General features: G+C 41.2%; 1 protein-coding gene across 14 annotated transcripts in view; it reads left to right on the top strand.

The window, feature by feature from the left end:
• The window catches only part of LDB3 (LIM domain binding 3), a 233176-nt gene that overhangs the window by 198928 nt on the left and 22837 nt on the right, over positions 1-11411 (top strand). For all 14 annotated transcript variants that reach the window (XM_019502234.1, XM_019502228.1, XM_019502235.1 and 11 more), the window contains one exon: positions 3478-3617. In XM_019502234.1, coding sequence (XP_019357779.1) covers positions 3478-3617 — 140 coding nt within the window. The remainder of the gene's footprint in view (positions 1-3477; positions 3618-11411) is intronic.

Here is an 11411-nt window from a genome sequence, read left to right on the forward strand (position 1 = left end):
CAGTTTTAGAAGCAAATCTTTGTACTAGCATATGCAGGTTTTTTGGAACTGAAATATAGTCTGCAATGCTGGTTCCAGTATAATTCAAATGATTGCTGTATAACTGGTATAATTTTTAACCTCTTATTCTATACAGTAGATACCGATCAGAGACCCTTTAAAAGTAGCATGTTGCATTAGTTTATTGGATAACTAGTTTCCCATGAAGTTGGATAAATAGTGGATAACTACTTTCCCACAAAGCTTGAAACACTGAATATATTCGTTTTGTCTTTATTTTAGCCTTTGACAGCCTCATAAGAGGTAAATTCTGTTATACCTGCACAGTAGTTTCCAATAACCTCAAGATAATGTTCTAAAATGGGATAAGCTTTGATTTATTTAATTATTCTTTCAGGGATACAAAGAAGACCAATGATTCTGTGTCTTCTAACACTACAGAGGGGAATCTACAGGAAATATATGTAGATATGAACAGTATCATAAATTTTGATTCTGTTGCAGTGATTGTTGATTTAAGTCAGAGCAGTTCTCAGAGTTATAAAACTGTGGCACAGTACAGCCAAGTCCACACCAAGGATAAACCTATCCAAATATTTTATTATAATTTGAGTTTCAGGTACTCTAAATTCAGAACTAGTCTATGTATGCACATATATGTGCACACACACAAAATAGGGTTAGCTCTGTAGGCAGGAAAATTTTCACACCGCCAGCAGAAATATATAGGGCTCTTACTCGCATGGAGCTAAAGATTCGCTAATACTCAATGAAATAATGGGACTGAAGGAAAAAGGAGTTTGGGAAACAAGCAGATGTGACTGAGAAGAGAAAAGAGGCTTTCAAGTCCTAGATGTGTTTAACTACTCTTCCTATGTGGAGTGAGGCATTTGATGCAGACCTCCATATGAGCCTCTGAATTTGTTCCTTCTGACTTGTTTCCTTCTTGCACTTCTTTCTGCCTTCTGTTGTTCTTTTCCCAGGTTGCCACTATGACCTGATTCCTAACTACCCTCATCCCCATTAAATGAAGGTACCCTGTTTATCTATCTGCTGGGATATCGTTAAACGTTCCCTACACTCCTTAGAATCAGTCCAGTCAAGGCAGATTGAACAGATCCTGAAAACTAGGATTTTTTTTATATCCTCTTATGCCACTGACTGTCCTAGTAAGAATTGTTCTTTTCACCAAGGTAATAGTACTTTGCATATATTTAGTGACTGTGTACCCCCCAAGATAGCTGTAAAGTAGATAGATGTTGACTACTTTAATGTAAATAGATGCTGCTTTAAATCCAGTGCTCACTTCTTCAGACAATCGCACACACCTCTTGTAATGATGACAATATGATGTGATTTTTGAGGAAGAGTTAATTTTCTTATCTTTTTTTTTTTGGCTACTTTGATGTGGCTTCATAAATATTAAGACCACAAGAGACTGTAGTCTAACCCAGTATACAGCACAGATCTGGGTGCAATTTCTTGTGCATGGGAACTGTAATGGTCCTTTTTTGGGCTCAAAATCAATGAATGAGAGACCTGTCCACGTCCTGAAGTATCATGGCACATAAAAAAATATAAAATTGTTATATCAGAGGGAAAAGTGATCACCTGTATGATCAGAGTAATGTATGCATTTGGATCATTGTCTTAAGAATGCTAAATTTATATATATATATTTATATGTATATATAATCCCGGAAGTTTCTGGGCCCTCACAGTAAGGGCCAGATCCAGTTAGTACCTGTGCATCTGAGGAATCTTACTCTATTGAGTAGGTCCATTGAAGTTACTCATATTTAGAGGGTTGGTCATAAAGTAATGCCTATCTTTTTCAGCCCAATATTACTGAAAAAATATTAAACCTACACAGAAAACGTGTACATCATTGTCAAACAAGCAGCTGTTTTTCAACAGTTTTCTTCTCTATCCATGACCTTTTTCCATTGGTGGACCAAGGGCATGTACCTTGGCACTGTAAAACCCTTGTCCTTGTCTTACTGCTGCTATCACACAGCTTCCATCACTTTGCTTCCCCTGCAGACAAGTTACCCCGTAGTCCATCCTTCATTCTCTGGGCTGTACAGAGGATAGGGTCACACAGTTCCTCTATAAGATTGCTTCTATGGCACTTAGGCTGGTGTGTGGGCAAACATTGTCATGCAAAAACAGTACCTCAGATATGTCTCTTTGGGGCTTTCTTTGCTTGCAATGTTTCAGTTTCTTTAGGGTCTTGACATAGACCTCTGAGTTTACTGTAGTTACCATACACAAGAAATCAAAAGGAACACCCTCTATATCTATGGCTTGCTTGGCTTACTTGGGAGATAAAAATTAGAAGACTTTACTTTCTGACAAACCCTTCTATACTGATTCAGCAAGCACTAGAGTTACTTACAGAGATAATAGTGCAATATAGCAGTGCTTGATTAAAGAGATCATAACACAAAGGCTTTTTGCTCATAGTCATTCCCTCACAATAATTATGGTTAAATAAGCAGTTTTTCTGACAGTAAAAATTACTATTATTTATGAGTGAAATAATTAGGTCAAGATCTTTGAATGCACCATGAAGCAAGGTGATGATAAGTCTACTAAATGGAGGCTGCAAATTAGTCTTCTGTTTATTGTAATTAAACTAAGGGTCATCACATGAGCCATAAGAAAGGGGAGACAAAGAATACATTCAGGACTGACTTTCCTCCTTGCAGCCCTGAACTGCAGCCATTTGGAGCTCTGGACAGAGTTATACATTCCCAAGCATAGAAGAGGCATCTTAACTGTAAATTACATGCAGTGTTTGTGCTTCAGTTAATACATTATGATCTCCATCTAAACCTGGAAAGGGGCCTGCTTCAGAAATTATACATATTTCTCTCCCTGTTTCTAAAGGCCAGTCTGTTAATTCCTTTGAAAGACTTTAATCTCTTCCAGAAGTGGAGGAAAGTTTCTCAAAAACACCAGTATAGATCCCTGGCAGAAATTTCACATATTTTGTTCCTGATTTTGATCCCATTTAAGTCAACAGCAATTTCCCCTTGATTTCAATGAGTACAGGTAAATAGACTAAGAAGCCTATTTTCAAATGTTTGGCCCTACTAGATGGGCTCTTGCCTCAGGGGGGTCACACTCAGCTTGTGTGACACATGTAACTAGAGTTCAGTTGGATTGCACAGCGGTTAGTTTTCCATACCACTGGTCCACCTTAAAGTGTTTTAAACACATGGCAACATCTGGTTAACAAACTTCTTCCTCCATATTGAAGTTATATGTTTAAAATTAAACACAGTGCTGGAAGCTGCACTTGGTGTATGAAGTGGCACCAGTTGCCTCAAAGGCTAATGAATCTCACAGTCTTCTTTCTGTGGCTTCAAGGGACACATCACATGGGGTATTATGGAAACTGCCAAACCTCTTGAATTCATAATCACATCTGTTACTACCTGTAAGTTGCTCACAGCTTCATTTTGCTTTTAGAAGTCCGAGCCAGTCCTATATGCCAGCACCAGCTTCCCATGGTCCAGCTCCTAGCACAAGCTACAGCGAAAGTCCAGTTTCTGCTCCAAAACCAAGAGTTGTCACTACTGCCAGCATAAAGCCTTCTGTCTACCATTCAGGTAATGTGAGCTGCAAGTAGCTGAAAATATTCTGACCAATGCAGAATAGCTTTTTTGCCAAAAATGTTTACTTTGCTGGAAGATGCAAGAAGATTTATTTAATTGCATAGGGTCAAATCCTTCAAGCCATGTTGGGGATGGATAACATTGTTTTACCTGAGATCAAGCCTTCTCTAACACTGTGGGTTCATCATAATGCTGGATCTGTATTCTGTTTGTGGTGCCACCCCACATAAAATAATAAGGAAATATTCATATTCCATCCACTAGTTCAGGCTTAATTCTGATAACAACTATTCTCCTGTTGGGGAAAAAATACCTTTCCAGGTTGATTTTTATATCTTGCAAGCCAACTAAATAAACAAATTCTGCTAATTCTATCTATAATTCCCAAGAGTTCAGTGCAAGTTGAGAAAAGATTTTTGCAGTGGAACAGTGGCAAAAAAGCTCATATTGGGGGAGCAAGTATTCTGCAGGTAGAGATGTAACAAAACCCAACCAATTCCTTTGAGAAAAATACCAGTATTTTCTCATATGCAACAAACCCCTAATAAAATATGCATCTTGGTTTTGAAATGCTAAAAAAAAAGGCTTTCTTTGTGAGCTTCTGGCAGTGGGGGGTGGCGGGGCATCCACAGCCAGCAGGTGGGGAGAGCCCTGAGTGCAGCATGCAGTTTTACTTTTGCTTCCTTTTGGCACAGACTTAAGCAGCAGGCTGCTGTTTCTACTTCTTCTTCCTTACAATGCACCCCTTCATTGCAAGCAACTAATTTTGGAAAATGGGTACTTGTATCTGAGAAGATACATTTTTCCATCATCGGTCTCATCACTATTAACAATAAAGTCCTTAACTTCTACCAATTTGTTTTTGATTACATGTGTCAGTCAATAGTCTATCACCAAGGCTAGGGACAGACATTACACATAAACCAGTTTAAGTGATCAGAAACTGGTTTAAACCTGTAACAAAACAGAAGTCCAGTGCACATAAACCAGTTCAAAAATGGCTGAAACTAGTCTGAGAGAAACCTGGTTGATTGTAGTATGAGACTTAACTGATTTGGGTCAAACCAGTTTATGCAATGTCTGTCCCAAACCCATTGCTGATTTTAAGATAAACCAGACTCCCCCAGCATCCCAGCATGCTCTCTGGGCTGGGCAGGGCTCTTAGCTCACAGCAGGGCTGGCCCCTCCCCTCTGCTCCCTGGCTGCAGCTCCAGCAGTCTCTACAGGCATCTGCCTGGCTTCTGCTCCCCACCCTTCCCCCTTCCCACTTTCTGCTAAGCAGGCATTCCGCCATTCCTCACAGACACCTCTCAGCATTAGCTAGCAGGCCACATGCTGGCTACCTCAGAGCTGTGGCACACAGGACAAAGGTAGAATCAACCGATAGCTAGTAATGTCCCTCTGTTTTCTTCATGAGTCAATAAACACTGAGTTAGGGGTGATAAACATTCCCTGCTGGGCTGCTCAGGAGTGGGGGGGAACCCTTTCTAGTCACAGTGTCCTGCTAGGGCCTGGCCATGCCTCCCCCCACCTTCTTGCCTGAGCTACTGCCGTCATGTGCCTGAATTTCTGGAATGAAAAGGGAATGTCTATCCACCTCCAAATCAGTTCAAGCTTTGCAAGTTAGACTAATCAATTCAAGCTCAGGCTTTTTGAATGTCTGTCCCTAGCCCAAGGAAAAGGAATAACTCTCACTGATGTTATTCATAGTTACTCCTGATATATGCAGTAGGATGTCAGGGACCCATGCCCAGGCATTTGTTGAAAGAAAGAAATGCTGTACTGGTACTGCCATGATGCAGATAACATCACAAATAAAAGGAATTGAAAACACCTCTGAGAGAACTGAAAACAGACTGCACACTTAGTTGGACGAACCTAAACCTAGACCCCCTTAAAAGGACACCTTCCATTGAAATAAATGATTCAGAAACAGTTGCTTGCAGGATTAGACCCCAAATGAGATGTACAATCAGGAAGTGCAATGCATTGCACTAAGCACTTCATTTGTAATTCTTTAAATTGTTGTCCTTGTGCATCACTGCCCCTTACTGCAGACCTTAATGTACACTGAAAATTGAGCCTTGAAAATTGTGTCTACAGACACAATGTGCTCATTTTCAGTGTTCTTATGGTGTGTCTGCATAGGGGAAAAGTTTGTTCACTGAATGCTTCAGGGATATATTGTCCTCCAGAGAGCAGGAGAAATTCTGAATGAAGTGTGATGTGATATATTAGAAAGAAAGAAGAGGGAAATGCAAATAGTGTTAATCCTGACAGTAAGGAACAGTAAGTCCTATTGCTAAGGAGCTTGAGAATGATCATAAGATGATATTTTAACATTTTAATTAACCCCAAAGAGGTTTCAGGTGTAGGAGAGAATATTTTAACATATTCATTAGAAAAGAATGGGAAAAGTTTTGACCAACAAGTTTTTGTTAAATTACAAGGTGTTGCTGCTATTTTTTGCAGTAAATTTACACTAAAATCAAGAGTCTCATATTCAAAGTGTTAGGAATTCACCACTTATTGGGTGAAAGAAATCATATATCCTGCTGTTTATAAAAGTGAAGGATTTAAAACCAGCTACCATATAGAACAGTTAGGCATTGTGAAAGCTTCCTCAAACTACTTTGCCAATACCTGACCTGCAGCATGTACTGTCTGATAGTGGGATATACATTTAAAAATAAATAATATGGACAGTTATTCTCTATGGGCCACATTTGAGATCACTAAATCTATGTTTCCCTTGTAGTCCAAATGTAATCTGAGCTTTGTTCTCTAACTTTTTTTTTTATCCACTGAGCCACAAACTGACACTTTGAAATTAGTGAACTGGTTCTTAGACTATCTTTGAGAACCTGCTACACACAAAGGGTGACACACTGCATTTACTGCATACAGGGCACATCTACATGTTCATTAATGCACCATAGTTACAGCACATTCAGTTTAGTACTTGATTAACCAAGTACTAAATCTATGTGCAGTAACTTGTGCTATTGTAGAGTAGTGCGGGCACATAGCTATTTAGTGATGCTTACTGTGCAGTACCCTTAATACTACTGCACAGTAGCGTATTAGCACAGGTTTTGTCCAGCATGCTGCTGCACAGTGTTACTAGGCTACTGCGCAGTTAGCATCTCAGATGTGGCCACAGAGACATTGGGAAAGAGTTAACGCTATGCCAGTCCCTTTATTTAGTAACAAAGTCCCATTGGAATACTTTAAAATATGAGTCTAAAATATTTTAAGGTATCAGTATTCCCTTCAGATCAAAATAGCCTTCAATGTTATACATTACAATATATGCCATCTCTTTCTAGAAAGCAGAACCCATAACTAAGAAGTTTTCTTGAAGCCTGTCATCTGATTTTCAGCATTTTAGCATAGGACTTTATTTTCTGTTGTTTAAATTGGAACGGACTCCTGTGGAACTAAACTGTTTTATACCAGCTAAAGATCAGGCTTGTGTGGGCCATTGCTAATAAAAAGCTACACTTCAAACCCTGGTAATTGCACATGGAATCTTTTGCTGTTAGAAGTGAAGCAAAGCAATTTCCTCTGGTTCTTTATGTGCTTCCTGGTGCTGATCAGAACTATGAATTTTTAAATATTCTAAACCTTAAAAGAAACCAAGATCGTTGTTCTTGATTGAAGCCACTAGATGGCAGGAAATGCCTAGTTCTTCCTCCTCTGTAGTTTTGCAGAGCAGGACAGTGCCTGTGTATGTTTACAGAAATCCACAGGCCATTGTTTCATTTCACAAAGCAGTCAGATAATTGAAAGCAGGAAATCATTCCTTTTAATGCCTTTAAGTTTGATGGCTCTACTCATTTGTGTAAAATTTGTAACATGTAAACCTTTGCAGGACTGAGGCCAAAGGTTGTAAGGACTTTTCTTATTGTAAGGTCGCCAAACAGGAACTATATTTTTTGTGTAAATTTTTAAGAATGGTGCCAAATAAGCTCTTTTGGGCACGCATATCCATTAGCTATATGTTTTTAAAGTGCCTAGAAAAACAGAGCCTTGACTTAAGTGAGACCTGTAAGCTAACACGCTATAAATGGTTATAATGCTAATCCCACATCATGCTTGCTACCAGAAAACTGTTACTGCAACTTATAACAGTGATGTGTTACACCTAGAAACACTTTAGGGATGGCAAATTGTTTTTGTTAGTTTCTATCCATGGGTATTTTAAATTCATAACATGCAAAAGGGGTATCTAGACCAATGCATTGGACCAATGCAGGATGTGTAAAGTTCTGAGTAGCTGGACACATTGGGCATCTATGCATATGCTCTGGAGTGGAGGGAGGGTGCTTTAATTAAAGCAGCTCTCTGATAGCTGCTCTAATTAAAGTGCCCACAGTGTCATGTGTATTCAGCATCCTGTGCTTCAAAATGGTTGTGGGGCACTTTAACTAAAGCTTATTCAACGAGCTTTAAATAAAGTGCCCCCATCACCATTTTGAAACACAGGGGTGCTGAATAAATGTGACATGGAGGCTGTTGGAGCATGCTAATTAGCACGCTCCATCAGGCTCGCAGCAGACTTGAGTAATCTGCTCTGATACATGCTAAGGTACATGGAGCAAAAGTCCATCACATGTATAGGTGCCCATTTACACTAGTGTAATTTACATTGATTGTGCGCACAAATGTAAATTACACTGGGATTTGGACAGTTCCAGAAGTAGCTGGAGTAGTTGGGGAGCAGATAATAGCCTGTTAGCCTTTAGCAAATAGTTATCCTGGGATAGACTGCAGAGATATGATACCTGCAGTGGTATATTTTTACCCCTGGGATTTCCCAGGGCAACTCTACACCAGATCCAAGTAAGTTACACCAGTAAGGGCCATACATTGTGTTTCTGATCTTTTTATATACTGATGTGAAAAATGATCATACTGTTGTAAATATATTCAGCACCTAAAGTGAAGTTATATTCATTAGGGCTGTGCAAAGCTTCGGTCCCTGATTCAATTCGGCGGAGATTTGGCCCGATTCGGTGGCTGAATCTCCAAATCAAATCGGAGGACCCTTTAATCTCTCTGAATCTTTCCTAATCTGTCTCAGAGGGTTCCGAATCAATTCGGAGAGTCGGACATAGACACAGCTTTTTAAATGTTTTTTCTACATACCTCTAGATAGCAGGTGGCACATGAACACTGCGATGCTGGGGCAGACGGAGTGTTCCACAGAAGCTTGGGGGGCTCCCCAGCGCGCTTGGAGCTGGAAGTGGACCAGAAGCACTTCCGGTCTACTTCTGGGTCCACTGGGGAGCATGCTGGAGGATCCCTCCACACCCCTGGCTCAGTGACTGGTGCCTCCTGGGTCTGGGGTGGAACACCTGGGGTCCACCTGCGGCCAAATGCTGAGCAGGGGTGGCACAGTGGGGGGCCCCCAGTGCGCTCCCGGCAGACCCAGAAGCGGACTGGAAGTATTTCCAGTCCGCTTCTGGGTTCACCACTAAGCATGTGGAGGGGCCCCCGCACTCCTGTGGGATGCTTCATCCACCCCAGCATCGCAGTGATCACAAGCTACGTCTGGTACCTCAAGATATGTTAAAAAAAAAAAAAAAAAAAAAAAGTTGTGTCTATTCGAATCTCTGATTGTCTGAATCGGCATCGAATCTTCAGATTTGGATTCAGCCAAATCAAATCAGGGACAGTGATCTGAATCAACTAATCACTGTCCCTGATTTAGGCCAAATCTTAATTGAATAACACCCACTTCGGACACCCCTAGCTCTTATCTGGTCTTCTTGTCTCACTCAGAGCTGCGGTGTCAATGTTGTATCTCACAAGTTCCTTGGAGATGATGGCAGTGCTTTCTGGTTGTGCATTGTCTTTGTTATCCATCAGGGTTCCAATGTTGCAAAAACCATTGTTATTTTACGATGGCTTTGACCTTAGAGTGATCCCATTGGATGCAGTTATCCAGTCAGGAACATATAAGATAATCTAGGTTGAGGGCACCTTTTCTACCCCTTCCCCCATGTGAGATGAGCAGAGAGGTTCCTGAATAGGACTGGTCAGTCACAGTAGCAGCTGCCAAGTTGCACCCTTGTCTCAACCCAGGTACAAGATGAACATCAGGGTACCACCACCTGCATGCAGACTCGTGGTTGGAGACTTCTGGATTCACTAGTCCTATTTCTGTCACCACTGGTCCATTGCCACAGAGCTTAAGGAGGCTGTTACAGAAGAGTGTGTTATTTCCTGTGATACAAGCTTGCACGTGAATTTGTTTAATGTGAGGAAGCTGGTGCATGGAAACAGCAACCACCCAATCTTAATAACAAGGGAACCCAAGACAACAGGAGACCTCCATCTTGCTGCAGCCTTCTTCCATCTTTACAGTCATTGAGATCCTGACATCATCTTCCGCCTGATCCACTGTTGAGGACTTGGGGTTAGACTGGGTTTTTCTTGAACCTCCTCTGAGGCCTGTTTGCTATGGGTGACCAGTCATGATTGTGAAACTCTGTATGACATAGCTCTGAGGATCATTGGGAGGGACGTACCAAAATCACAGTTTCACTGAAATCACAAAATTTGGCATTGCCTGTGGAAGTGGACAACATCCATGAACTCCACGGACTTCACACACAAAAAAGAAAACTTACTGAAAATAAAATGCTAGCTCCCCAGAGGGTCCCAGTAATTCTCACAGTGCTGCTGCACAGCCTCCCAGGAGGAAGACGAGGCTGCCTGCATGAAGGACAGGCCAACATGCCTGCTGCTCCCGCCCCTTGCTAATGATTGGCTGAGAAGCCCTGGCCCTGTCCACCAATTGGTGGTGAAGGGTGGGGCTGCATGATGAACAGACCTCACAGCCAATCAGTGGTGAGGGGCAAGGCTGCTTGATGGACAGCCCTTGCAACCAGTCAGTGGCAAAGGACAGAGCCAAGCACCTGCAATCAGCTCATGAATATAATAGCCAGTCCCATGATCTCCCTGTGAAATCGGCTGGCTGCCTCCATGAGTTAGGTAGGCCCCTAATCATTGGGACATGATTATGGTGGTGGCCTCTCGATCACTACAGGGTCTCAGTCCATGGAGAGAATATGTTGTCTGATTCTGTTTGGATGACAGCTGCTGAAATATGTCAATTCTAATGCATGTTAAGAGAATGAGGACAAAAACAGTGTATGTGCCTTCATGTTTTCAGTGAGTTTGGATGGTAACACATTAATATCTTCTGCAGTATACATTGATGTGTCATATTTTTCATGAACAAGTGATAGCTCTTGGAAAAGAATAAAATCCACAAAACCAAGTAGCTAGATATCATTTAATTTAATTACAGAACCCCATATGTGGGAGCTTCTTGAATTCAACAATTAGAGATGAAATATTGCCTTCTAATTTTCACTGGCTTAATACCATAATACAGAAATAGAAACAGCCCCAGGGTTTAGAGAAACTGGATATAAACTCTTTTGTGAGATGTTTAAACACTGTTTACCAATTCAGGGTGAAAAAAGAAACCAGGAGCTAAGGTGGGATTATGAAGCAATGAAAATGTTAATGCCTTCTAGAGAAAATACATTAGCCATTGAGCTCAGCAAAAAGTAGAATAACAGAAATCTAGAGGTGCACCAATACATTGGTCCCATATCGGATTGGCACCAATACAGGGAAAATTGACAGTCGGCTTTTTGTGCCTCGTGGCTGATAATGTGGCCAATAAATGCCCTGTGCATGTGCATAGCCACAGCATGCATGGGTCCAGGAGTGCAGCCTGGCAGATTGGAGATCAGTGTTGGGCTGGTA

This window comes from Gavialis gangeticus, unplaced genomic scaffold, assembly GCF_001723915.1.
Source record: "Gavialis gangeticus isolate Ggan-Ray unplaced genomic scaffold, GavGan_comp1, whole genome shotgun sequence".
NCBI classification, from domain to species: domain Eukaryota; kingdom Metazoa; phylum Chordata; order Crocodylia; family Gavialidae; genus Gavialis; species Gavialis gangeticus.